At 50.4% G+C, this 26,237-nt stretch overlaps 1 protein-coding gene and 1 non-coding gene across 4 annotated transcripts in view; both read left to right on the top strand.

Annotated features, from left to right (window-relative positions):
• Positions 1-73: 73 nt before the first annotated feature.
• Positions 74-144, top strand: TRNAG-CCC (transfer RNA glycine (anticodon CCC)). The gene has a single exon. It is a non-coding gene; the product is annotated as a tRNA-Gly (tRNA).
• Positions 145-1,387: 1,243 nt separating this feature from the next.
• The window catches only part of TIA1 (TIA1 cytotoxic granule associated RNA binding protein), a 28,088-nt gene continuing 3,238 nt past the window's right edge, over positions 1,388-26,237 (top strand). Inside the window, exons 1-10 of one of the 3 annotated variants that reach the window (XM_053966665.1) lie at positions 1,388-1,530; positions 7,572-7,668; positions 12,254-12,349; positions 15,163-15,217; positions 16,154-16,241; positions 19,198-19,273; positions 22,348-22,456; positions 22,931-23,026; positions 23,120-23,204; positions 24,972-25,095. In XM_053966665.1, coding sequence (XP_053822640.1) covers positions 1,505-1,530; positions 7,572-7,668; positions 12,254-12,349; positions 15,163-15,217; positions 16,154-16,241; positions 19,198-19,273; positions 22,348-22,456; positions 22,931-23,026; positions 23,120-23,204; positions 24,972-25,095 — 852 coding nt within the window. In that variant the 5' untranslated portion in view covers positions 1,388-1,504. Of the gene's footprint in view, positions 1,531-7,571; positions 7,675-12,253; positions 12,350-15,162; positions 15,222-16,109; positions 16,242-19,197; positions 19,274-22,347; positions 22,457-22,930; positions 23,027-23,119; positions 23,205-24,971; positions 25,096-26,237 lie in introns of all 3 variants that reach the window. The other 2 variants (XM_053966663.1, XM_053966664.1) reach the window with 2 other exon arrangements.

Raw genomic sequence — 26,237 nt, 5'->3', positions numbered from 1 at the left:
GCAGGGAGCGCGGCCCGGGCTGGCTGCGGGCGGCGGAACCATGGGGGATACGGAGAGCTCCAATCCACCACCCGCGCCGCTGGTGTAGTGGTATCATGCAAGATTCCCATTCTTGCGACCCGGGTTCGATTCCCGGGCGGCGCACAGCCCTTTTATGTCACTTTGAATTCTTTTATCCTGAATTGCAAAGTCCTTTCTTTTGCCTCCGTTACTTTTAATTACTTTAGTTTAACTGCTTGGTTTTAATTGAAATTTAAAATTTTATTTTAGTTTTCCCGCCCCTGTAGAAGGCTCCCCTTTTCTCGGTGCCCACACGTACCTTTTCACTCAGCTTTTAATCCATTTACTTTTAATCCCTTTACTTTTAATTATTTTATTTTAACGCCTTGGTTTCAAATTCCTTTCATTTAAACCTTTTTCTTTTAAACTCCTTTATTTTAGCTACCTCATTTTAACTCCTTTATTTTTATTCCCCCTACCCGGCCTCCGTTTGTTGCCCATCCTCACAGGAACCTTTTCACTCCACTTTTAAACTCTTCACCTTTGATTCTTTCATTTTTGAATCCTTCATGTTTAATTCCTCTAATTATTAAGTTTTTATAATTTATTTTAATTACTTTATTTTAGTAATCTTTATTTTAGTCTCTGTATTTTATAAACTTTATATCCCCACCCCGATGCCCCGTTCCCGATGCCCACGTGTCCCTTTTCACCACGACTTTCATTTCTTTCATGTTTAATTCTATAATTTTAAACTCCTCCTTTTTAAACACTTCTATTCTAACTCCTTTAGCTCCTTTACTTTTAACTCCTTTATTTTTATTTCTCAGCCCTGCTGCCCCAATTCCTGGTGCCCGCATGTCCCTTTCCACCGCGGTTTTAACCCCTTTTAATTATTTTCTTTTTCATTCTCTAATTTTAAATCCCGTTCTTTCAACACCTTTATTTTCACACCTTTATTGCCATTTCCCCGCGCTGATGTCCCCGTTCTTTTAACACCTTTATTTTCACACCTTTATTGCCACTTCCCCGCGCTGATGTCCCCGTTCTTTTAACACCTTTATTTTCACACCTTTATTGCCACTTCCCCGCGCTGATGTCCCCGTTCCCTGTGCCCGCCAGCACCTTTTCAGCCCGCTTTTAAACGCTTTCCTTTTGATTTTTTCCTTTTCCCTTTGATTTTTAAGCCGCTTCTTTTAAATCCCTCCATTTCTCACCCCTTCATTTTGAACGCCTTCACTTCAAATCAATTCTCGTCGCCCTCCCCTCACGGCCGCGCATGCGCGGAGCGGCCGCGGCGGGCGGGCCGCGCGCCCCCGGCGCCGTTCCCGCGCTCCCCCCCGCGCACGCGCGTTCCCGGCCCCCTCAGCCCGCCCGCCGCCATCTTGCGAGGAGCCGCCGCGGGACCGTCCGCCGGCGGGGCCGGCGCCGCTCGGGCTGCCCGGGCTGCCCAGGGCTCACGGGGCCGCCCCGGCGGGCGGGAAGAGCCGGGGCGGGCGGCGCCATGGAGGATGAAATGCCCAAGACCCTGTGAGTGGGGAGGGGGCGAGACCGCCTATTGTTCCCGGCTCCGCGGGGAGGGGCGGCCCGGGGTCGCCTCACGGACGGGCCCCTCAGGGCTCCGCCGCGGACCCTCAGCCGCCCGCAGTGCTGCGGGAGCTACCGCCGCCCGGGGCTGAGGGGTAGCCGGCCCCCTCCGGCAGCGAGGGGAGCCCGGCTGCCGCGGTATTCCTGCCCTTTGCCCGCTCCCAGCGCTGGGCACCGCCGGCCTTTCCTCGGCTCCGGGCGTTCCCCTGGGCCTCCAGCTCACATGTGGAGGGACAGGGCTGTGTGGAAGCTGTGTGTCCCTTCCCCAGTACGTCCCAAGTCACATTTGGAGAGAAAAGGGGTCTGCAAGGTGTGTGCCCCTCTCCCCAGTCCATCCTGGTCACACCTGGAGGGACAAGTGGTCTGGAAGGTGTGTCCCCCTTTCTCCTGCACAGAAAGGGGGTGTGCAAGGTGTGTGCCCCTCTCCCCAGTCCATCCTGGTCACACCTGGAGGGAAGGCAGTGTGGAAGGTGTCCCCCCCTCCCTGGTACATCCACGCTCACAGCTGGAGGGAAAGGGGCTCTGGAAGTGTTTGTGCCCCCTCCCACATCCATCCCAGCCCGTGGCAGGGGGTTGAACTGGCACGACCCGAGTCCCTTCCACCCCAGACCGTCCTGTGGTGAGGATCCTGCCGTCCTGTGTGATCCGTGTAGGTTTTTGTGAGCCACTGGCTGCATTTTTGCCCTGAGGGCTGCGGGGGCTACCTTGGCACACAGCTGGAGCCCCACTGCCCTGCTCAGCAGCTCCGTGGCAATGATCAGGCAGTGCCCACGAATCCAGCGCTTGCCCCGGTGTTCAAAGCACTCTCTGAACCTGTTGCTTCCCACGGAGTGAATCAGGAGAGGTTTAGGTGGGATTCCAGCAAAAGGCGCTGCAAAACCTGGCTGTTCTGCACAGCTCCTGTGCACACCTGGGCTGTGTTTCCCTCCTTCTCCCAGGCAGGTGTTACCTGGAGTAGCTTTCCCCCTTCAGGCTCCACTCTTGCCATGCCACCTCTAGAAGCCTTGTCCTCCAGTGCAGCAGGAAAGGCAGGAGGGGGGAGAGAGGGAATCGTTCCAAGGGGAGGGAATGTTGTGCCCTGGGACTGCTGCCCCTCCCCAGGCCTTGAGAAACACCTTGGCCGAGTGACCACGGGACAGCAAGACCCCGACGTGCCCCACCCCGGCTGTCCCTCACTCCCTGCTTCCCCAATCCCCGTGTTTTCCCACGTTTGGGGAGCTATTCCTGGCCTCTACAAACACAGAGTGCTGGTGTGTTTTACTGGGGAAGATGCTTTCCCCCATCCCAAGGGTCGTGTGGTGGCCTCGGTGTGTGCCAAGGAATGCAAGTCCCTGTCCTGGAGCACGTGCAGCTGGTGGCAAGGACAGGGCAGCACTGAGGCTGCGAAAGACCTGCAGGATCACCCAGTCCTGCCTTAAAACACAGCTCAGGGCTGAGCAGCTTCCAGGCTGGGATTCCTCTGACTCCCTCCCCGTGACTTTCCGGGGTCACACGGGGAATTGTCACCAGCTGGCTGTCACAGGTCAGGTTCAGAAGGAGCAGAAATGCAGCTCAGGTTAGTGGATGTTCAGTCCATGCTCACAGGGAGGTTTCTGTAGGATTTCTGCTCCAGAAATCCCCCCTGGGTGTGGATTTGGGGGCTGCCTCACTTGTGTGGTCCCCAAAGCTCTCTGCACTCTGATTTTCCCTTCCCAGTTGTTCCTGGAAGTAGCTCCTTGTTTTTGTCTTTTCCACCTCACCTGTATCAGTGAGGAGCAGCCACAGGCAGAAAGTGCAGCTTAGGGTGATCTTTAGTGGGTGTTAAATTTGTGCTCACACGGGGATTTCTGCTCCAGAAATCCTCCCTGGGTGTGGATTCTGGGGCTCCCTGAGCTGTGTGACCCCAAAGCTCTTTGCTCCCTGATTTTTCCTTCCCTAACCCATTGCAGTTGTTTTTCTGGAGCAGCTTGCAGCCCCTCCTGGAAGTAACTCCTTGTTTTTACCTTTTCCACCTCACCTGTGTCAGTGAGGAGCAGCCACAGGCAGAAATTGCAGCTTAGGATGATCTTTAGTGGGTCTTAAATCCACACTCACACAGGGATTTCTGTAGGATTTCTGCTCCAGAAATCCCCCCTAGGTGTGGATTTTGGGGCTGCCTCACTTGTGTGACCCCAAAGCTCTCTGCACTCTGTTTTTTCCTTCCCTAACCCATTGCAGTTGTTTTCCTGGAGCAGCTTGCAGCCCCTCCTGGAAGTAGCTCCTTGTTTTTGCCTTCTCCGCCTCACCTGTGTCAGTGAGGGGGTGCAGAGCCCTGTGTTCCCTTAGGAGCTGTTTTTCCTCCTGTAAATGAGTTCCTGAGGGGCAGCTCCTTCTCCCACGGGCTGCTCCCTTCCCTGAAAGCCACGTTTCAGCAGCAGGTGATGGATCTGCAGGGCAGGTAGGAGGCAGCCTTGGGGGTGACAGAGTCCTGTTGTTTGTGTTTTCCATGGATGCACGTGGCAGACGTGTCCTAAATTAAATTAATTTGTGGTCTGAAGCAGGCACAGGGGCTGGCAGCACTTGGGTTTGGCTTCTCAAGGTGGACTTGGATAACACAACCCTTCATCTGCAGAGTCATCAACCGACTCGTTAATTGGATTGTGGTGCAATTAGCAGGAGAGAGGGGTGGGAGATGCAGGAAGAGCCAGGACTGAGCTCTCCTGCCAGGGTCACCTGGCTGCTGGGTTATTTGTGTGTCAGTGGCCCAGGACAAGGTCCAGGTGTGCTGGATCCTGCCTGTGGAACGTGGAGCTGCAGCAGAATTCCATGGAAGAGTCAAGGCAGGGTTCATGGCACAGAGTGTCACAGCTCTGGGTGTTCCCCACGTGCCTTGGCACTGTGCACACAAATATTCCTGCAGTGGATCCTTCAGATTCGTGGGGCTGTTGGGAATCACTTCCCTAAAACCTGCTAAGCCCCGCGCTGAGCTCAGGAATATTGCAGGAGTTTGTTGGGATGAAATCCCATCAGTGCAGAGGTCAGGGCGTGGACAGCCTGTTTGGGAGCCTTCCAGTCAGGAATATTGCAGGAGTTTGTTGGGATGAAATCCCATCAGTGCAGAGGTCAGGGCGTGGACAGCCTGTTTGGGAACCTTCCAGTCACAAATTAATTCATTTACACCCAGAAGGTCACACGAGGCTCCTCACTCTGGTGCTTCCATTGTTCTGTTACCCAAATAATTCTGGTGTTCAAAGGGGAGTGAAAGGGAGGCCTGGCTGGTTAACGAGGTGGTGTTGGGTCAGAGGTTGGTGGTCTTGGAGGTCTCTGCCAGCCTCTCTGATCCTGCTCTCAGCTGGACTTGCTGGGGAGAGAATGTCCTGGTGTTCATTGCCTTAATGAAGAGCCCTAATCCCTCTTTATTTTTACATTCTAATGAAACCTGTCAGAAGTGCAGGAGTCTCTCACTTAGAGCCAGACCAAGCCTGTAAAGGATTTTAAACCCCAGTCCTGCCTCCTGCCTGAAAGCTGCTTTAATAATGAACACAGAGCTCCTGGATGAGCCATTCCTGACAGAAAACTCTGTTTTCTTCTCCCATAACCAAACCCTGGAGCACATCTCTGGCAGCAGCAGGAGCACAAACAGAGCTTGGATGTGCTCCTGGTTGTTTCCTGACAGCCCCTCTGCCCCTCGGGCAGCAGCTCAGGTGCACCAGGGCGGTTTCAGGGCTGGGATTTGGCTGGGATTTTGAAACAGTTTTTAAACATTTTAAGGAAAATTTTCAGAAGTGCAGGAATCTCTCACTTAAAGCCAGACCAAGCCTGTCAAGGATTTTAAACCCCAGTCCTGCCTCCTGCCTAAAACCTGCTTTAATAATGAGCACAGAGCTCCTGGATGAGCCGTTCCTGACAGAAAACTCTGTTTTCTTCCCCCATAACCAAACCCTGGAGGGGTTTGGGAACAACCCTCCTGGTTGTTTCCTGACAGCCCCTCTGGCAGCAGCTCGGGTGCACCAGGGCAGGTTCAGGGCTGGGATTTGGCTGGGATTTTAAAACAGTTTTTAAACATTTTAAGGAAAATTTTCAGAAGTGCAGGAATCTCTCACTTAAAGCCAGACCAAGCCTGTCAAGGATTTTAAACCCCAGTCCTGCCTCCTGCCTGAAAGCTGCTTTAATAATGAGCACAGAGCTCCTGGATGAGCAGAGTTTGGATTTTCGGTTGTTTCCTGACAGCTCCTCTGCACCAGCACACCTGAGGTTGCCTTCACAACGACCATAACAAATCTTTCTCATTTATAAAAACAAAATTTAACCTACAGTTCTGTCAAACATCAAAAATAACCCATGTCACATTTAAAAACTTACTTTACTAACATCTAACATAAAAATAATAATAAGAAAAGAATTCATCAATCAATAGAAACCTAACTATAATAATAACTTTAAAATCTAAATGTTTTTTTAAAGTTTACAACAACCTTCCTTCTACCTCAAAATACTTCAAAAACAACCTTAAAACAAATCAACTAAATTAACATTATAAACAATAAATTTTAAATTAAAATGTATAATACAAATTATTATAAATAATCTCATACCATTTCTCTCACATTAAATAATTTATTAACTGACATTCAAAATACAAAATATAAACTCTGCAGAACAAAAGAGCAATTGATTTTCTTTTGATTTTATTTTATTAATATGTAAACATAAACATTAAAACTTTAATAAAATGTATCATATAAACCTTTCCAAACAGTCCATAACAATACATAAAAACGGGCAATTACAAAAAGAAACCAAACTCAAAATAAAAAAAAATCATGATAATCTATTTAATTAACTAAACCTTACTATAAAAAATGCTAAAAATGAACATGTATATGTTAATTATCATAATTATCACAATATTTATGTCTTTATGCCTTAAATCATTGTAGGGATATGGGAATTGGAATTTCTATACTGGGAAATCAGTGTGGGAATGTCGGAGATGGAATTTCTGTACTGGGAAATCAGTGTGGGAATGTGGGAATTGGAATTTCTGTACTGGGAAATCAGTGTGGGAATTGGAATTTCTGTACTGGGAAATCAGTGTGGGAATGTGGGAACTGAATTTCTGTACTGGGAAATCATTATAGGAATATGGGAACTGAATTTCTGTACTGGGAAATCAGTGTGGGAATATGGGAACTGAATTTCTGTGCTGGGAAATCATTATAGGAATATGGGAACTGAATTTCTGTACTGGGAAATCAGTGTGGGAATGTGGGAACTGAATTTCTGTGCTGGGAAATCATTATAGGAATATGGGAACTGAATTTCTGTACTGGGAAATCAGTGTGGGAATGTGGGAACTGAATTTCTGTACTGGGAAATCAGTGTTGGGATATGGGAACTGAATTTCTGTACTGGGAAATCAGTGTGGGAATGTGGGAGATGGAATTTCTGTACTGGGAAATCAGTGTGGGAATGTGGGAACTGAATTTCTGTACTGGGAAATCAGTGTGGGAATATGGGAACTGAATTTCTGTACTGGGAAATCATTATAGGAATATGGGAACTGAATTTGTGTACTGGGAAATCATTATAGGAATATGGGAACTGAATTTCTGTACTGGGAAATCATTATAGGAATGTGGGAACTGAATTTGTGTACTGGGAAATCATTATAGGAATATGGGAACTGAATTTGTGTACTGGGAAATCAGTGTGGAAGGTCGAGTTCATGGAGTCATGGAATCCTGGAATGTTTGGAGTGGGAAGAGACGTGAAACCCCCGCAGTGCCACCCCTGCCAGGGCAGGGACATCCCCCCGTGTCCCAGGTTGCTCCAAGCCTTGTCCAGGCTGGCCTTGGGCACTTGCCAGGGGCTCCTCTGGGATTTCCATCCCAGTGTCCCATCTCACCCAGCCCTGGCCGTGGGAAGCCATTCCCCCTTTTCCTGTCGCTTCATCCCTGCTTCCCAAAGCCCTTCCCGGTTCCACCGTGTCCATCATCCAGCCCATGCGTGTGTTTGGCCCTCAGGTACGTGGGGAACCTCTCCAGGGACGTGACGGAGGCTCTGATCCTGCAGCTCTTCAGCCAGATCGGACCCTGCAAGAACTGCAAGATGATCATGGACGTAAGAGCCGGACTCCTCTGATTCCCCCGCTCCTCCCCGCACCAGCTCCGCTCGTGCCTCGGGAATTCCCCTGCCAGCAGGGCCCAGCCACCTTCAATAAACCTGCAGGTGCACTCCTGTGGCTTTGGCATCGTTTCTGCACGGGCCTGCTGCTAGATTTAAGGATGGGTGGGCATGGAGAGGGACAAGGAACTCTTTAAATCGTGAGGGGATTGCGAATGGGGTTGGAGGAATTCCTTCCCGTCGTTTTACCTCGCTGGAGGGGAGTCCCTGTTAGTCCCTGCAGGGTCAGAAAAGCTGTCCACATGGGGCAGTCAGAGCCTGAGCAGAGCACCCAGAGCCTGGGTTTGTGTCCCTAGTCCTGGGTTTGTGTCCCTAGTCCTGGGTTTGTGTCCCTAATCCTGGGTTTGTGTCACCAATCCTGGGTTTGTGTCACCAGTCCTGGGTTTGTGTCACCAATCCTGGGTTTGTGTCCCTAATCCTGGGTTTGTGTCCCTAGTCCTGGGTTTGTGTCCCTGATCCTGGGTTTGTGTCCCTGATCCTGGGTTTGTGTCACCAATCCTGGGTTTGTGTCCCTAGTCCTGGGTTTGTGTCCCTAATCCTGGGTTTGTGTCCCTGATCCTGGGTTTGTGTCACCAATCCTGGGTTTGTGTCACCAATCCTGGGTTTGTGTCCCTAATCCTGGGTTTGTGTCCCTAGTCCTGGGTTTGTGTCCCTGATCCTGGGTTTGTGTCACCAATCCTGGGTTTGTGTCCCTGATCCTGGGTTTGTGTCACCAATCCCGGGTTTGTGTCACCAGTCCTGGGTTTGTGTCCCTAGTCCTGGGTTTGTGTCCCTAGTCCTGGGTTTGTGTCACCAATCCTGGGTTTGTGTCCCTAATCCTGGGTTTGTGTCCCTAATCCTGGGTTTGTGTCCCTAATCCTGGGTTTGTGTCACCAATCCTGGGTTTGTGTCACCAATCCTGGGTTTGTGTCCCTAGTCCTGGGTTTGTGTCCCTGATCCTGGGTTTGTGTCCCTAGTCCCGGGTTTGTGTCCCTAGTCCTGGGTTTGTGTCCCTGATCCTGGGTTTGTGTCCCTAGTCCTGGGTTTGTGTCCCTAATCCTGGGTTTGTGTCCCTAGTCCCGGGTTTGTGTCCCTAATCCTGGGTTTGTGTCCCTAGTCCTGGGTTTGTGTCCCTAGTCCTGGGTTTGTGTCACCAGTCCTGGGTTTGTGTCCCTGATCCTGGGTTTGTGTCACCAATCCTGGGTTTGTGTCCCTAGTCCTGGGTTTGTGTCCCTAGTCCTGGGTTTGTGTCCCTAGTCCTGGGTTTGTGTCACCAATCCTGGGTTTGTGTCCCTAGTCCTGGGTTTGTGTCCCTAGTCCTGGGTTTGTGTCCCTAGTCCTGGGTTTGTGTCACCAATCCTGGGTTTGTGTCCCTAATCCCGGGTTTGTGTCCCTAGTCCTGGGTTTGTGTCCCTAGTCCTGGGTTTGTGTCCCTAGTCCCAGGTTTGTGTCCCTAGTCCTGGGTTTGTGTCACCAGTCCTGGGTTTGTGTCCCTGATCCTGGGTTTGTGTCCCTAATCCTGGGTTTGTGTCCCTAGTCCTGGGTTTGTGTCCCTACTCCTGGGTTTGTGTCCCTAATCCTGGGTTTGTGTCCCTACTCCTGGGTTTGTGTCCCTAGTCCTGGGTTTGTGTCCCTAGTCCTGGGTTTGTGTCCCTAGTCCTGGGTTTGTATCTCCAATCCTGGGTTTGTGTCCCTGATCCTGGGTTTGTGTCCCTAGTCCTGGGTTTGTGTCCCTAGTCCTGGGTTTGTATCTCCAATCCTGGGTTTGTGTCCCTGATCCTGGGTTTGTGTCCCTAGTCCCGGGTTTGTGTCCCTACTCCCGGGTTTGTGTCCCTAATCCTGGGTTTGTGTCACCAATCCTGGGTTTGTGTCCCTAGTCCTGGGTTTGTGTCTCTACTCCTGGGTTTGTGTCCCTAATCCTGGGTTTGTGTCCCTAATCCTGGGTTTGTGTCCCTAATCCTGGGTTTGTGTCCCTAATCCTGGGTTTGTGTCCCTAGTCCTGGGTTTGTGTCCCTAATCCTGGGTTTGTGTCCCTACTCCTGGGTTTGTGTCCCTAGTCCTGGGTTTGTGTCCCTAATCCTGGGTTTGTGTCCCTAGTCCTGGGTTTGTGTCTCCAATCCTGGGTTTGTGTCCCTAGTCCTGGGTTTGTGTCCCTAGTCCTGGGTTTGTATCTCCAATCCCGGGTTTGTGTCCCTAGTCCTGGGTTTGTGTCCCTAGTCCTGGGTTTGTGTCCCTAATCCTGGGTTTGTGTCCCTAGTCCTGGGTTTGTGTCCCTAATCCTGGGTTTGTGTCCCTAGTCCTGGGTTTGTGTCCCTAGTCCTGGGTTTGTATCTCCAATCCTGGGTTTGTGTCACCAGTCCTGGGTTTGTGTCCCTAATCCTGGGTTTGTGTCCCTAGTCCTGGGTTTGTGTCCCTAGTCCTGGGTTTGTATCTCCAATCCTGGGTTTGTGTCACCAGTCCTGGGTTTGTGTCCCTAGTCCTGGGTTTGTGTCCCTAGTCCTGGGTTTGTATCTCCAATCCTGGGTTTATGTCCCCAGTCCCAGGTTTGTGTCCCTAGTCCTGGGTTTGTGTCCCTAGTCCTGGGTTTGTATCTCCAATCCTGGGTTTATGTCCCCAGTCCCAGGTTTGTGTCCCTAGTCCCTGGTTTGTGTCCCTAGTCCCTGGTTTGTGTCCCCAGTCCCAGGTTTGTGTCCCTAGTCCCAGGTTTGTGTCCCTAGTCCCGGGTTTGTGCCCCCAATCCCAGGTTTGTATCCATTTACTGAAGAGGGAAATAAAGGGATCTCAGCCATTTTTTTTTGAAGGAAACCAAGATCTCTCACCCATTTATTAAGAGGGAAATGAAGGGACTTTACCCATTTACTGAAGAGGGAAATAATGGGATTTTACCCATTTACTGATTAGGGAAATGATGGGACTTTAGCCATTTATTAAGAGGGAACTGAAGGGATTTTACCCATTTTTTCCCGGGTTTGTGTCCCCAGTCTCAGGTTTGTGCCCCTAGCCCTGGATTTGTTTCCCTAATCCCGGGTTTGTGTCCCTAGTGCCAGATTTGTGCCCCTAGTCCCAGGTTTGTGTCACTAATCCTGGGTTTGTGTCACTAATCCTGGGTTTGTGTCCCTAGTCCCAGGTTTCTGCCCCTAATCCCAGTTTTATGCCCCCAGTCCCGGGTTTGTGTCACTAGTCCCATGTTTGTGCCCCTAATCCCAGGTTTGTGTCCCTAATCTTGGGTTTGTGCCCCTAATCCTGGGTTTGTGTCCCTAATCCTGGGTTTGTGTCCCTAATCGTGGGTTTGTGCCCCCAGTCCCAGGTTTGTGCCCCTAATCCCAGGTTTGTGTCACCAATCCTGGGTTTCTGCCCCGAATCCCAGTTTTGTGCCCCCAGCCCCAGCTTTGTGCCCCCAGTCCCAGCTCAGTGCCCTAATCCCAGCTCAGTGCCCTAATCCCAGCTCAGTGCCCTAATCCCAGCTCAGTGCCCCCAGTCCCAGCTCAGTGCCCTAATCCCAGCTCAGTGCCCCCAGTCCCAGCTCAGTTCCCCCAGTCCCAGCTCAGTGCCCCTAATCCCAGCTCAGTGCCCTAATCCCAGCTCAGTGCCCTAATCCCAGCTCAGTGCCCCTAATCCCAGCTCAGTGCCCTAATCCCAGCTCAGTGCCCTAATCCCAGCTCAGTGCCCCTAATCCCAGCTCAGTGCCCCCAGTCCCAGCTCAGTGCCCTAATCCCAGCTCAGTGCCCTAATCCCAGCTCCGTGCCCTAATCCCAGCTCCGTGCCCTAATCCCAGCTCAGTGCCCCCAGTCCCAGCTCAGTTCCCCCAGTCCCAGCTCAGTGCCCTAATCCCAGCTCAGTGCCCTAATCCCAGCTCAGTGCCCTAATCCCAGCTCAGTTCCCCCAGTCCCAGCTCAGTGCCCCTAATCCCAGCTCAGTGCCCTAATCCCAGCTCAGTGCCCTAATCCCAGCTCAGTGCCCCTAATCCCAGCTCAGTGCCCTAATCCCAGCTCAGTGCCCTAATCCCAGCTCAGTGCCCCTAATCCCAGCTCAGTGCCCCCAGTCCCAGCTCAGTGCCCTAATCCCAGCTCAGTGCCCTAATCCCAGCTCCGTGCCCTAATCCCAGCTCCGTGCCCTAATCCCAGCTCAGTGCCCTAATCCCAGCTCAGTGCCCCCAGTCCCAGCTCAGTGCCCCCAGTCCCAGCTCCGTGCCCTAATCCCAGCTCAGTGCCCTAATCCCAGCTCCGTGCCCTAATCCCAGCTCCGTGCCCTAATCCCAGCTCCGTGCCCTAATCCCAGCTCCGTGCCCTAATCCCAGCTCCGTGCCCTAATCCCAGCTCCGTGCCCTAATCCCAGCTCAGTGCCCTAATCCCAGCTCAGTGCCCTAATCCCAGCTCCGTGCCCCCAATCCCAGCTCAGTGCCCTAATCCCAGCTCCGTGCCCTAATCCCAGCTCCGTGCCCTAATCCCAGCTCCGTGCCCCAGTCCCAGCTCCGTGCCCTAATCCCAGCTCCGTGCCCTAATCCCAGCTCCGTGCCCTAATCCCAGCTGCTTTCCTCTCTCAGGCTGGCACTGATCCCTACTGCTTCGTGGAGTTCTACGAGCGCCGGCACGCGGCCGCAGCCCTGGCTGCCATCAACGGCAGGAAGATAATGGGTAAGGTAAGCTGCTCCGGGTGAGTCTGTGCCAGGGCAGAGCTGTGCCAGGGCAGAGCTGGGTGTGCCAGGGCAGAGCTGTGCCAGGGCAGAGCTGGCAGTGCCAGGGCAGAGCTGGGTGTGCCAGGGCAGAGCTGGATGTGCCAGGGCAGAGCTGGATGTGCCAGGGCAGAGCTGTACCAGGGCAGAGCTGGCAGTGCCAGGGCAGAGCTGGGTGTGCCAGGGCAGAGCTGGATGTGCCAGGGCAGAGCTGGATGTGCCAGGGCAGAGCTGGATGTGCCAGGGCAGAGCTGGCAGTGCCAGGGGCAGAGCAGGGCCAGGGCAGAGCTGGGTGTGCCAGGGCAGAGCTGTGCCAGGGCAGAGCTGGGTGTGCCAGGGCAGAGCTGGATGTGCCAGGGCAGAGCTGGATGTGCCAGGGCAGAGCTGTGCCAGGGCAGAGCTGGCAGTGCCAGGGCAGAGCTGGATGTGCCAGGGCAGAGCTGTGCCAGGGCAGAGCTGGATGTGCCGGGGCAGAGCTGTGCCAGGGCAGAGGTGGGTGTGCCAGGGCAGAGCTGGATGTGCCAGGGCAGAGCTGGGTGTGCCAGGGCAGAGCTGTGCCAGGGCAGAGCTGTGCCAGGGCAGAGCTGGATGTGCCAGGGCAGAGCTGGATGTGCCAGGGGGCAGAGCTGGATGTGCCAGGGCAGAGGTGGCAGTGCCAGGGCAGAGCTGGATGTGCCAGGGCAGAGCTGGATGTGCCAGGGGCAGAGCAGGGCCAGGGCAGAGCTGGATGTGCCAGGGCAGAGCTGTGCCAGGGCAGAGCTGGCAGTGCCAGGGCAGAGCAGGGCCAGGGGCAGAGCTGGATGTGCCAGGGCAGAGCTGGATGTGCCAGGGCAGAGCTGGATGTGCCAGGGCAGAGCTGTGCCAGGGCAGAGCTGGATGTGCCAGGGCAGAGCAGGGCCAGGGCAGAGCTGTGCCAGGGCAGAGCTGGATGTGCCAGGGCAGAGCTGGATGTGCCAGGGCAGAGCAGGGCCAGGGCAGAGCTGGATGTGCCAGGGCAGAGCAGGGCCAGGGCAGAGCTGGATGTGCCAGGGCAGAGCTGGCAGTGCCAGGGCAGAGCAGGGCCAGGGCAGAGCTGGGTGTGCCAGGGGCAGAGCTGTGCCAGGGCAGAGCTGGCAGTGCCAGGGCAGAGCTGGCAGTGCCAGGGCAGAGCTGGGTGTTGGGGGTGAAATTCAGGGTGTTGGGATAAAGAACTCAGAGTGTTGGGAGGAGGAATTCCGAGTGTTTTGAGGAGTTGAGGCTGTTGGGAATTCAGAGTGTTGGGAGAAGGAGTTGAGGGTGTTGGGAGGAGTTCAGAGTATTGTACGGAGAAGTTCAGGGTGTTGGGAGAAGGAATTCGTAGTCTTGGGGAGAGTTCAGAGTGTTGGGGGGAGGAGTTCAGGGTGTGGGGTGAAAGTTCAAGGCATTGGGAGGAGAAATTCAGAGTGTTGTGAGGAGAAATTCAGAGTGTTGGGAGAAGAAATTCAGAGTGCTGGGAGGAAAAATTCAGAGTGTTGGGAGGAGGAGTTGTTTGGAGAAGTTCAGAGTGTTGGGAGGAGTTCAGAGTGTTGGGAGGAGAAGTTCAGAGTGTTGGGAGGAGTTCAGAGTGTTGGGAGGAGAAGTTCAGAGTGTTGGGAGGAGTTCAGAGTGTTGGGAGGAGTTCAGAGTGTTGGGAGGAGAAGTTCAGGGTGTTGGGAGAAGTTCAGAGTGTTTGGAGAAGTTCAGAGTGTTGGGAGGAGTTCAGAGTGTTGGGAGGAGAAGTTCAGAGTGTTGGGAGAAGTTCAGAGTGTTGGGAGGAGAAGTTCAGAGTGTTGGGAGAAGAAATTCAGAGTGTTGGGAGAAGTTCAGGGTGTTGGGAGAAGTTCAGAGTGTTTGGAGAAGTTCAGAGTGTTGGGAGGAGTTCAGAGTGTTGGGAGGAGAAGTTCAGAGTGTTGGGAGGAGAAGTTCAGAGTGTTGGGAGGAGTTCAGAGTGTTGGGAGGAGGATCTCAGAGCATTGGGGTGTGTTCAGAGCGTTGGGAGGAGGAGTTCAGAGTGTTGGGAGAAGTTCAGAGTGTTGGGAGGAGTTCAGAGTGTTGGGAGGAGGATCTCAGAGCATTGGGGTGTGTTCAGAGCGTTGGGAGGAGGAGTTCAGGATGCTGGGAGGAGTTCAGAGTGTTGGGAAGAGCGTGGAGCTGAGGATGTGGAACTGGGAGGAAAATCACAGAATTCCAGGGTGCTTGGGTTGGGAGGCCCCTCTGGAGATGATCCCGTGCCAGAGTTCATTCAGAGCAGGGTGCACAGGGGAACTGGCAGGGTGGTGATGTCTGCTGAGAAGGAGCTACCACAGCCCGTTCCAGGCCTCAAAGGAAAGTTTTCCTTCATGTTTTCCTTCATATTTTCCTTCTTTTCCTCCTGTTCGGGTGGAACTTCCATGTTTCAGTCCATTACCCCGTCACTGGGCACCACTGATCAGAGTCTGTCCCCATCCTCTTCACAATCACCCTTGAGACATTTGGGAGCCATTCCCTGGCTCCTGTCCCTCCCTGCCTCGTCCCCAGTCCCTCTCCAGCTCTCCTGGATCCCCTTCAGGCCCTGCCAGGGGCTCTGGGCTCTCCCTGGAGCCTTCCCTTCTCCAGGTGAGCCCCTCAGAGCAGGGCAGCTCTACCCCTGCTCATGGAAAAGCAAACCCTAGAAAAAAAGCCTTCAACTCGAGTTTTAACCCCAGCCTCGCACATGGGGTGCCCTGTAGGGTCAGATTTGAGCACTGGAGGTGTCTGAGCTCTTTTAGGATTTGCCAAATCCCATGTGTGATTCCCGTTTGCAGGAGGTCAAAGTGAACTGGGCCACCACCCCCAGCAGCCAGAAGAAAGACACCAGCAGTAAGTGTCACCCGTGCAAGTTCTGAAACAGAAATGCACCACACAGAGCTCTGGGGGAATGGTTTTCGTTGGAATCCTAATTATTTATTGTGTTTGTGTTAATTAAACCTCAGGGCAAATCTGATCTTTGCCATCACACAGCGTTCACAAAGGTAATTGTATCTTCTTAACCATCAAATTGTGGATCTCCAGGGTGCTCCCTGAAGAGAAGTTTGGGGGGTTTTTGTTTGTTTCCCATTGAATTCCTGTGGAAAAATTCCATAAAATTCCCTGTAGCACCAGGAAGGGATGTGATGCAAATCTGTGACTATTTGCTGCCTGGGCAGTTGTGAATTAAAACCCAAAATGCCTCATTCTGTATTTTTGAGGCACATTGAGCATCTCCCTCAAGGAGCATCCAGGCTCCTTCCAGAAGGGGTTCCATCACTCCCAGCAATTTCTGTGGGGAAATTCTTGGAATTTTGGGCTGGTGAGGCTGAAGCACCCTGGCATGGTGGCAGGGGTGGCACTTGCGTGGGTTTCGATCCCTTGCCACCCAAACCAGGATTCCACATCAGCAGTGCTGATTCCATCCTGATGCTGGCACAGGGAGAGAGAGACTTTCCTGCACACGGGGCACGTGAGGTGTAAATAGTCTCAGATTTGTGCAGTAGGTGCTGGCAGGCCTTAAAAGCAGTCTGTAAAATTGAAGATACAAACGTGTGTCCTTCAAATCACAGGGGCTGTCAGGAGCAGCAGGAATTCTGCTCTTCCTGTAGCATCCAATATGGATTTCTGTGGTATTTAATACTTTTTTTTTTGTGCTTTATACTAACGTATTTTGAATAACAGCTAGAGTTTTAATAAAGGGTTTTTTAAGAAGAGTTTTTTTTCCTCTCTGCTCTGCTCAGAGGGCATCTTCAACCACTGAATTCTCCTTTCTCTCTTTCCCCAAAGACCATTTCCACGTCTTTGTTGGAGACCTCAGCCCTGAGATCACAACTGAAGACATCAAAGCAGCCTTTGCTCCCTTTGGAAGAATCTCGTAAGTCCTTTTTTGGGGCAGATCAAGGTCTCCCTCCTGAGTGGAGGCAGCTTTGTGTGGAGTCAGTGGCACTGTGGCAGTGCAGGGACCACAGTTCTGCTCTCACAGCCAGATCCTTTATCCCACCTGGTCTGCTTTCCCAGCAGAGCTGGAGAATCCAGATCCTGCACCTGGGCTGTGCACTTCCCTGGGCACTCTGCATTTCTGGGGCCAGCCCCCCTTTTTGTGGAATTCATTCCCATTTCCCTCAAAATGAGAGCCTTTTTTTGAGCGTGCTGGGGCAGCACCACCTTGTCCTGAGGCCCCACAGGTCAGGGAGCTGAGCCTGTCCCAGCCAGGCTGGGGTGGCCCTGCCAGCCTGTCCCAGCCAGGGTGCAGCAGAGCGGGGAGCAGTCCCTCCAGTCCATCTCCAACCATAAACCGGGAATTTTCCTCCTAGTGTTGTCTGTACTGGACACTGGAGTTTCTTGGTGGTGGTGTAAGAACGTAGAAGGCTTTGGAGTGTTGGGTAGTGAAGCATTTAATTGAAGTAAGTTTGGTTTTTGTTGTTTGGGGTTTTTTTTTATCTCTCAGGAGTTCTAGTTTATTCCTCTTTTCGTGCCAGCTTGATTTCCTCGTATTAGAAGGTTTAGAAAGTTCTATCAATGTGATTTTTGCTTCAAGCATCCCCTGAGTGCAGCTGAGGGTCACTGGGCAGAGGAGAGGGAGGGCTCCAGGGAGTCTGGATGGGATTCCAGGGATTTCATCCCTTGGATGGAAGGGATGGGGCTCCAGGATTTCATCCCCTGGATGGAAGGGATGGGGCTGCAGGGATTTCATCCTCTGGATGGAAGGGATGGGGCTGCAGAGATTTCATCCCCTGGATGGAAGGGAAGGGATTCCAGGATTTCATGCTCTGGATGGAAGGGATGAGCTGCAGGGAGTCTGGATGGGATTCCAGGATTTCATCCCCTGGATGGAAGGGATGGGGCTGCAGGGATTTCATCCCTTGGATGGAAGGGATGGGGCTGCAGGGATTTCATCCTGTGGATGGAAGGGATTCCAGGGATTTCATCCCTTGAATGGAAGGGATGGGGCTGCAGGGATTTCCTCCCTTGAATGGAAGGGATGGGGCTGCAGGGATTTCACCCCCTGGATGGAAGGGATGGGGCTGCAGGGATTTCATCCTCTGGATGGAAGGGATGGGGCTGCAGGGATTTCATCCCTTGGATGGAAGGGATGGGATTCCAGGGATTTCATCCCCTGGATGGAAGGGATGGGGCTGCAGGGATTTCACCCCCTGGATGGAAGGGATGTGGCTGCAGGGATTTCATCCCTTGGATGGAAGGGATGTGGCTGCAGGGATTTCATCCTCTGGATGGAAGGGATGGGATTCCAGGGATTTCATCCCCTGGATGGAAGGGATGTGGCTGCAGGGATTTCACCCCCTGGATGGAAGGGATGGGCTCCAGGAAGAGAGTGATGCTCATGCTGGCTCAGACTCACCATCCAACCTGAAACTCAAGTTTTTTCCCCCCAAAAAGCAGAATTCTCCCTTTTGAACTCTCGTTCCAAACCCCAAAGGACCCAGATTTTCTCCTTATTTAGATTTTACCTGTAAAAACGAGGGATTGAAGGAAGTGACTTCAGCTGTTCAGCAGTGACCAGGCTCTGCAAACGTGCTGCTAATGGAATATTTCCTGATCGATTGCTTTTTATTTGAATCTTTACTGGTCCTAAACTAATTTTTATTGATGACCTCGAGGTGTGATCAGCACAGAGAGAAATGTGGGTAATTCTTGGCCTCTGGCTGGTTTGAATCCCTGTCAGATATCCTGTTTGTGCTCACTCTGCTCATGTTTTCACTTGTTCCTGAGCCTTTATTCCCAGTTTTTCAGTTGAGAGTCAGTGGAGATGAGTGTTTCCCCCTTTCCCTCTGCAGCAAACCCAGCTCAGCTCCCCAAAGTGCCTTTTCCAGGCAATTTGGGATCCTGGACCCAAATTCTGGAAAAATTAAAAAAAAAAAAAAAACAGGAAGGGGGATCTAATAGAGGACAAATCTTCCTGCTGCTTTGGAGAGGGTTTTCCTCAGGCATCTGGCTCTGTGGGTGCCACAATTAATGTTAATTAGGCTTAAAACCTCCGAGCCTTAACGAACTTCGTGCCCACTGTGGCTTCTCAGTGCTCTGCTGGTTTCTGTGCCCCCCCTGATTTCACTTCCATGATTTCCTGACTGGGTTTTTTTTAGCTCTTCTGAGGAATGGACAGAATTCCATGGCAAACCAAAGGCTACAGTTCACAGTGGAGAAATGCTGTAGTTTTATTTATCAATTTTATTCCTTCCCCCCCCCCGTTTGTTTTTTTTTCTGTACCTCGTAGTTCCAGTCACTCCTGTTTGATAATGATGCCTGATGTGTGGTTTTAAGACCTGGAATGTGTTTTATTTTCTTCAATAATTAATGTTCAATTTAATAATTAATTTAATTTCCATGCAATTCAAAATAATTAAGTGATTTCAATAATCTGAAATACCAATCTCTCAAAATTTACAGCTGCCCAAAAAGAGGGTAACAAATTGACCTGAGAATTAAAGAATTCAGTTAACAGGCTTTCAGAACTCAGTTTTGCCTTTCAAATCCTATTCTTTCATTTTTATTTTCATTTCTGTTGAACGTTTGCAGTGAGCAGGTAGAATGTGTTGGCAAATAAAGAAGATTTTAAAACTTGCATGGTTGCAAGCTCCTTCCAGGCTGCGATCTGGAACAGCTGCTTTGTGCCTTTCCCAGCCTGGCAGCAGCAGCCAGCTGTAAAACTCAGCCATTTCTTAAAACACCTCTTGACTTCCATGCTGTGAAGTTCATTTTGCTCCTTTAGCCAGGCTGGGTGTGGACGAGGGGATGCTTTGAGCCTGGTGGAGGGGAGAGGAGAGAGGTGGGGCTGAGCTGTGGGGCTGAGCTCGTTGCCTTTGTGCTTTCAGGGACGCGCGGGTGGTCAAGGACATGGCCACGGGCAAGTCCAAGGGCTACGGCTTCGTCTCCTTCTTCAATAAATGGGTGAGAGATCCTGGTTCCCTTCCCAAAAATGGGCCAAATCCCTTCAGTTCCCTCTTAATAAATGGGCAAAATCCCTTCAGTTCCCTCTTAATAAATGGGCAAAATCCCTTCAGTTCCCTCTTAATAAATAGGTAACATCCCTTCAGTTCCCTGTTAATAAATGGGCAAAAACCCTTCAGTTCCCTCTTAATAAATGGGCAAAAAACCTTCAGTTCCCTCTTAATAAATGGGTGAGAGATCCTGGTTCCCTTCCAAAAAATAGGCCAAATCCCTTCATTTCCCTCTTAATAAATGGGCAAAAACCCTTCAGTTCCCTCTTAATAAATGGGCAAAATCCCTTCAGTTCCCTCTTAATAAATGGGCAGAAACCCTTCAGTTCCCTCTTAATAAATGGGCAAAAACCCTTCAGTTCCCACTTAATAAATGGGCAAAAACCCTTCAGTTCCCTGTTAATAAATGGGCCAAATCCCTTAATTTCCCTCTTAATAAATGGGCAAAATCCCTTCAGTTCCCTCTTAATAAATGGGCAAAAACCCTTCAGTTCCCTGTTAATAAATGGGCCAAATCCCTTAATTTCCCTCTTAATAAATGGGCAAAATCCCTTCAGTTCCCTGTTAATAAATGGGTAATATCCCTTCATTTCCCTCTTAATAAATGGGCAAAATCCCTTCAGTTCCCTCTTAATAAATGGGTAACATCCCTTCATTTCCCTCTTAATAAATGGGCAAAATCCCTTCAGTTCCCTCTTAATAAATGGGCAAAATCCCTTCAGTTCCCTCTTAATAAATGGGTGAGAGAACTTGGTTCCCTTCCCAAAACATGGGCAAAAACCCTTCAGTTCCCTCTTAATAAATGGGTAAAATCCCTTCAGTTCCCTCTTAATAAATGGGCCAAATCCCTTCAGTTCCGTCTTAATAAATGGGCCAAATCCCTTCAGTTCCCTCTTAATAAATGGGTGAGAGATCCTGGTTCCCTTCCAAAAATATGGGCAAAAACCCTTCAGTTCCTCTTAATAAATGGGCAAAAACCCTTCAGTTCCCTCTTAATAAATGGGCCAAATCCCTTCAGTTCCCTCTTAATAAATGGGCAAAATCCCTTCAGTTCCCTCTTAATAAATGGGCAAAAACCCTTCATTTCCCTCTTAATAAATGGGTGAGAGATCCTGGTTCCCTTCCCAAAAATGGGCCAAATCCCTTCAGTTCCCTCTTAATAAATGGGCAAAAACCCTTCAGTTCCCTCTTAATAAATGGGCAAAATCCCTTCAGTTCCCTCTTAATAAATGGGCAAAATCCCTTCAGTTCCCTCTTAATAAATGGGCAAAATCCCTTCAGTTCCCTCTTAATAAATGGGTGAGAGAACTTGGTTCCCTTCCCAAAACATGGGCAAAAACCCTTCAGTTCCCTCTTAATAAATGGGCAAAAACCCTTCAGTTCCCTCTTAATAAATGGGCAAAATCCCTTCAGTTCCCTCTTAATAAATGGGCAGAAACCCTTCAGTTCCCTCTTAATAAATGGGCAAAAACCCTTCAGTTCCCACTTAATAAATGGGCAAAAACCCTTCAGTTCCCTGTTAATAAATGGGCCAAATCCCTTAATTTCCCTCTTAATAAATGGGCAAAATCCCTTCAGTTCCCTCTTAATAAATGGGCAAAAACCCTTCAGTTCCCTGTTAATAAATGGGCCAAATCCCTTAATTTCCCTCTTAATAAATGGGCAAAATCCCTTCAGTTCCCTGTTAATAAATGGGTAATATCCCTTCATTTCCCTCTTAATAAATGGGCAAAATCCCTTCAGTTCCCTCTTAATAAATGGGTAACATCCCTTCATTTCCCTCTTAATAAATGGGCAAAATCCCTTCAGTTCCCTCTTAATAAATGGGCAAAATCCCTTCAGTTCCCTCTTAATAAATGGGTGAGAGAACTTGGTTCCCTTCCCAAAACATGGGCAAAAACCCTTCAGTTCCCTCTTAATAAATGGGTAAAATCCCTTCAGTTCCCTCTTAATAAATGGGCCAAATCCCTTCAGTTCCGTCTTAATAAATGGGCCAAATCCCTTCAGTTCCCTCTTAATAAATGGGTGAGAGATCCTGGTTCCCTTCCAAAAATATGGGCAAAAACCCTTCAGTTCCCTCTTAATAAATGGGCAAAAACCCTTCAGTTCCCTCTTAATAAATGGGCCAAATCCCTTCAGTTCCCTCTTAATAAATGGGCAAAATCCCTTCAGTTCCCTCTTAATAAATGGGCAAAAACCCTTCATTTCCCTCTTAATAAATGGGTGAGAGATCCTGGTTCCCTTCCCAAAAATGGGCCAAATCCCTTCAGTTCCCTCTTAATAAATGGGCAAAAACCCTTCAGTTCCCTCTTAATAAATGGGCAAAATCCCTTCAGTTCCCTCTTAATAAATGGGCAAAATCCCTTCAGTTCCCTCTTAATAAATGGGCAAAATCCCTTCAGTTCCCTCTTAATAAATGGGTGAGAGAACTTGGTTCCCTTCCCAAAACATGGGCAAAAACCCTTCAGTTCCCTCTTAATAAATGGGCAAAAACCCTTCAGTTCCCTCTTAATAAATGGGCAAAATCCCTTCAGTTCCCTCTTAATAAATGGGCAAAAACCCTTCAGTTCCCTCTTAATAAATGGGCAAAATCCCTTCAGTTCCCTCTTAATAAATGGGCAAAATCCCTTCAGTTCCCTGTTAATAAATGGGCAAAAACCCTTCAGTTCCCTGTTAATAAATGGGCAAAAACCCTTCAGTTCCCTGTTAATAAATGGGTAACATCCCTTCATTTCCCTCTTAATAAATGGGCAAAAACCCTTCAGTTCCCTCTTAATAAATGGGTGAGAGAACTTGGTTCCCTTCCCCAAACATGGGCAAAACCCCTTGAGTTCCCTCTTAATAAATGGGCAAAATCCCTTCAGTTCTCTCTTAACAAATGGGTGACAGATCTTGGTTCCCTTCCCAAAAAATGGCTAAAATCCCTTCATTTCCCTCTTAACAAGCGGGCAAATCCCATCATTTCCCTCCTCGTTGCCCCAGCAGCGGGGTCAGTGGGGTTTTCTCTCCCTGCCCCTCCTCCAGGACGCCGAGAACGCCATCCAGCAGATGGGGGGGCAGTGGCTCGGGGGCCGGCAGATCAGGACCAACTGGGCCACCAGGAAACCTCCAGCTCCCAAGAGCACCTATGACAGTAGGTGCCCACCCTGTGCCCTGCCAGCCCCTGGGGCGGGGGATCCCAGAGTTTTGGGGGTGGGAAGGAGCTCAGAGCCCATCCCACCCCACCCCTGCCTTGGGCAGGGACACCTTCCCCAGTCCCAGGGTGCTCCGAGCCCCCCCAGCCTGGCCTTGGACACCAACAGGGGTGGGGCAGCCACAGCTGCTGTGGGAATTCCATCCCACCCCCATTCCTTCCCAGTATCCCACCCCAATCTCCCAGTTTGAAGCCATTCCCTGGGTCCTGTCCCTCCACCCCTTGTCCCCAGTCCCTCTCCAGCTCTCCTGGAGCCCCTCCAGGCCCTGCCAGGTGCTCTGAGATGTCCCTGTACAGATTTGCAGGCCGTTCCCAACAATCCCGTGCCAGTCAGGACTAAAATCCCCTCCCCAGTAATTCCCATCCCAGCCCTTGAGAACCAAATCCGCTATCCCAAAATCCAATCCCTGGCAGCAAACACCAAACAGCTGTCCTACGACGAGGTGCTCACGCAGTCCAGCCCCAGCAACTGCACCGTGTACTGCGGGGGGGTCACCTCGGGCCTCACAGGTACGTGTGGCCCCGGCCCGTGGCACCTGTCCCCGTGGCACCACGCGTGCCTCACGCTGCTGTCTGTCTGTCTGTCTGTCCTTCCTGCTCCAGAGCAGCTGATGCGCCAGACCTTCTCCCCCTTCGGGCAGATCATGGAGATCCGAGTGTTCCCGGACAAAGGCTACTCCTTCGTCAGGTGGGGAGTGGGACTGGGGGCTGGGGGGGACCCAGGGGAGAGGGGTTTTCCTTCCTCTGCTCTGAGGAGGGATTCTGGCTGAAACAAGTGGGGAAAATCCCAAAAAGCACTTGGAACAGGGCCCTTTGTCATCGATCACTGAAACCTCCCAGGTGACAGAGTTTTTCCTTCCTCTGCTCTGAGGAGGGATTATGGCTGTAAAAAGTGGGAAAAATCCCAAAAAGCACTTGGGACAGGGCCCTTTGTCATCTATCACTGAAACCTCCCAGGTTAGAGGGGTTTTCCTTCCTCTGCTCTGAGGAGGGATTCTGGCTGTAAAAAGTGGGGAAAAAATCCCAAAAAGCACTTGGAACAGGGCCCGTTGTCATTCAGGACTCCAGTCAGCACAGAGGAGTCACTCAACCCTCCCAGGTTATAGGATTTTTCCTTCCTCTGGTTTGAGGAAGGATTCTGGCTGAAACAAGTGGGAAAAATCCCAAAAAGCGCTTGGAGCAGGGCCCTTTGTCATGTGGGAGCTCTGTCAGCACAGAGGAGTCACTTCCCAGGTTAGAGAGGTTAGAGGGTTTCTGCTCCTTCTGGTCTAAGAAGACCATAAAAGTGGGAAAAATCCCAAAGATCACTTGGAACAGGGCCCTTTGTCATTCAGGACTCCAGTCAGCACAGAGGAGTCACGCAACCTTCCCAGGTTATAGGGTTTTTCCTTCCTTAGGTTTGAGGAGGGATTTTGGCCATAAAAAGTAGGGAAAATCCCATAAATCACTTGGAACAGGGCCCTTTGTCACATGGGAGCTCCATCAGCACAGAGGAGTCACTGAACCCTCCAGGGTTATAGGGTTTTTTCATTCCTTAGGTTTGAGGAGGGATTATGGCCATAAAAAAATGGGGAAAAAACCCAGAACCACTTGGAACTGGGATAGAGGGTCAATCAAATCCCAATCAATACCCCAGTAAATATCCTCAATCAGTACCCCAATTAATACCCCAATAAATATCCCAATAAATATCCCAATCAATACCCCAATAAATATCCTCAATCAATATCCCAATCAATATCCCAGTCAATGCCCCAATAAATATCCTCAATCAATATCCCAATCAATGCCCCAATAAATATCCTCAATCAATACCCCAATCAAATCCCAATCAATACCCCAATAAATAGCCAATCAGTATCCCAATCAATACCCCAATCAATACCCCAATAAATATCCTCAATCAATATCCCAATCAAATCCCAATCAATACCCCAATCAATACCCCAATAAATATCCTCAATCAATACCCCAATCAAATCCCAATCAATACCCCAATAAATAGCCAATCAGTATCCCAATCAATACCCCAATCAATACCCCAATAAATATCCTCAATCAATACCCCAATCAAATCCAAATCAATACCCCAATAAATAGCCAATCAATATCCCAATCAATATCCCAATCAATACCCCAATCAATACCTCAATAAATATTCTCAATCAATACCCCCATCAATATCCCAATCAATACCCCAATAAATATCCAATCAAATCCCAATCAATACCCCAATCAATACCCCAATCAATACCCCAATAAATATCCCAATCAATACCCCAATCAATACCCCAATAAATACCCCAATCAATACCCCAATCAATATCCAATCAATACCCCAATCAATACCCCAATCAATACCCCAATCAATATCCAATCAATACCCCAATCAATACCACAGTCAATATCCAATCAATACCCCAATCAATGCCCCCGTCAATATTTCACGCGGCAGGTTCAGTTCCCATGAGAGCGCTGCCCACGCCATCGTCTCCGTCAACGGCACCACCATCGAGGGCCACGTGGTCAAGTGCTACTGGGGCAAGGAGACGCCCGACATGGCCGGCCCTGTCCAGCAGGTCTGGGGACCCCGGAGAGGCCTGGGCCACTAATTAACCACCCTGTTAATTGGCTGGGAGCGGGGAGTGACATGGAGGGGTGGGTGATGGAGAGAGGGATGATGGATGGATGGATGGATGGATGGATGGATGGATGGATGGATGGATGGATGGATGGATGGATGATGGATGGATGATGGATGGATGATGGATGATGGATGGATAATGGATGATGGATGATGGATGGATGGATGATGGATGGATGGATGGATGGATGGATGGATGGATGGATGATGGATGATGGATGGATGGATGGATGGATGATGGATGATGGATGGATGATGGATGGATGGATGATGGATGATGGATGGATGATGGATGATGGATGGATGATGGATGGATGGATGGATGGATGGATGGATGATGGATGGATGGATGGATGATGGATGGATGATGGATGGATGATGGATGGATGGATGGATGATGGATGGATGGATGGATGATGGATGGATGATGGATGGATGATGGATGGATAATGGATGATGGATGATGGATGGATGGATGGATGGATGATGGATGGATGATGGATGGATGGATGATGGATGATGGATGGATGGATGGATGGATGGATGGATGATGGATGATGGATGGATGATGGATGGATGGATGATGGATGATGGATGGATGATGGATGGATGGATGATGGATGGATGATGGATGATGGATGGATGATGGATGGATGGATGGATGATGGATGGATGGATGATGGATGGATGGATGGATGATGGATGGATGATGGATGATGGATGGATGATGGATGATGGATGGATGATGGATGGATGGATGGATGGATGGATGATGGATGGATGGATGATGGATGGATGATGGATGGATGGATGATGGATGATGGATGATGATGGATGGATGGATGATGGATGATGGATGGATGATGGATGGATGGATGGATGGATGGATGGATGGATGGATGGATGGATGATGGATGGATGGATGGATGATGGATGGATGATGGATGGATGATGGATGGATGGATGGATGATGGATGGATGGATGGATGATGGATGGATGATGGATGGATGATGGATGATGGATGGATAATGGATGATGGATGATGGATGGATGGATGGATGGATGATGGATGGATG

This window comes from Vidua chalybeata, chromosome 28 (genome assembly GCF_026979565.1).
Source record: "Vidua chalybeata isolate OUT-0048 chromosome 28, bVidCha1 merged haplotype, whole genome shotgun sequence".
Lineage (NCBI taxonomy): Eukaryota > Metazoa > Chordata > Aves > Passeriformes > Viduidae > Vidua > Vidua chalybeata.
This window is presented reverse-complemented; position numbering and strand designations above follow the sequence as displayed.